Source organism: Microtus ochrogaster, chromosome 16, assembly GCF_000317375.1.
Source record: "Microtus ochrogaster isolate Prairie Vole_2 chromosome 16, MicOch1.0, whole genome shotgun sequence".
Classification (NCBI taxonomy): Eukaryota; Metazoa; Chordata; class Mammalia; order Rodentia; family Cricetidae; genus Microtus; species Microtus ochrogaster.
In genome coordinates this window covers 14073268-14074397 of record NC_022018.1, presented here as the reverse complement: position 1 = coordinate 14074397, position 1130 = coordinate 14073268, and the positions used below count along the sequence as shown (strand labels likewise).

The following is a 1130-nucleotide window of genomic DNA, read 5'->3' as shown; positions in this document are numbered from 1 at the left end:
GAATACTGACTCTCTTAATTAGGCTTTTTATTGCTGTGAAGAGACACCATGGCCATGGCAACTGTTATAAGCAAATTGGGAGCTTACAGTTTCAGAGGTTCAGTTCATTATCATCATGTCAGGGAGCATGGCAGCGTGCAGGCAGACATGATGCTGAAGCTGAGAGTCCCACATCTTGCTGGCAGTTGGAAGTCAACTGTCACACTGAACAAAACTTCAGCAAAAGAGACCTCAAAGCCTGCCCCCAAAGTGCCACACTTCCTCTAAGTAGGCCGTACCTACATCAACAAGGCCACACCTCCAGTAGTGCCTGTCCCTTTGGGGGGCATTTTCTTTCAAACCACTACACTGACTGTATTCATGTTGATCATGTGCTTATTGTCACCACTACATCTGTGTCTATCTTTAACCAAGTGTTACACTATCTTGTCATTTATTTATGTCCAATTTTTCCCATCAGCTCTTAGAAGAAAGGACTGTCTTCACTGTTAGCACAATTTAGTTTTAGAAAGCAGTAGTCTGGGTGTTGCTGTGTAACAAGCTTTGGCATTTGTTAGCTCTGTGACCTTTGAAGATCTTTTACCCCTTCAAGACGTGGTCCTCTTTGTGCTCTAGTGGTCATTATATTTATTAATTATGGGAATTAGGAGCTGTACTGTAGGATATCATAGCATATAATTTAGTCATAAATATACAGAATATGCTCAGCAAATGGAAACCATCAATTGTGCTATGGCAGAAGCAAATAAATGCTCACTTAAGGAAAATCTCTACAGTCTCGCGTTAGCATCCAGATTCAGGTTGTGTTTAATACTCTGAAAAATCTCTACCCCTGTTTTAATTAGCTCTCATTTTATGTTTGGGAGTTTTATTAAAATACTGTGAAATAAAACCTTGACTTGGGATTTTTTTCTTTCATAGGAAAGCAGAGAAACCGATTGGAGCCGATGGATACCATATTTGTTAAACAAGTGAAGGAAGGCGGGCCTGCCTCTGAGGCTGGATTATGCACAGGTACTGGTCATCAGTGTCTTGTACATTCATTTCACTTTTCCTTACACATCTTTTCCTGTAGGTTTTTTCCCTTTTCTAGTCTTCTATGTACCTCCCTCCCTCCCTCCCTCCCTCCC

At 41.2% G+C, this 1130-nt stretch overlaps 1 protein-coding gene across 1 annotated transcript in view; it reads left to right on the top strand.

The window, feature by feature from the left end:
* The window catches only part of Arhgap21 (Rho GTPase activating protein 21), a 126187-nt gene that overhangs the window by 82670 nt on the left and 42387 nt on the right, over positions 1-1130 (top strand). Inside the window, exon 6 of the mRNA XM_005354739.3 lies at positions 922-1014. Coding sequence (XP_005354796.1) covers positions 922-1014 — 93 coding nt within the window. The remainder of the gene's footprint in view (positions 1-921; positions 1015-1130) is intronic.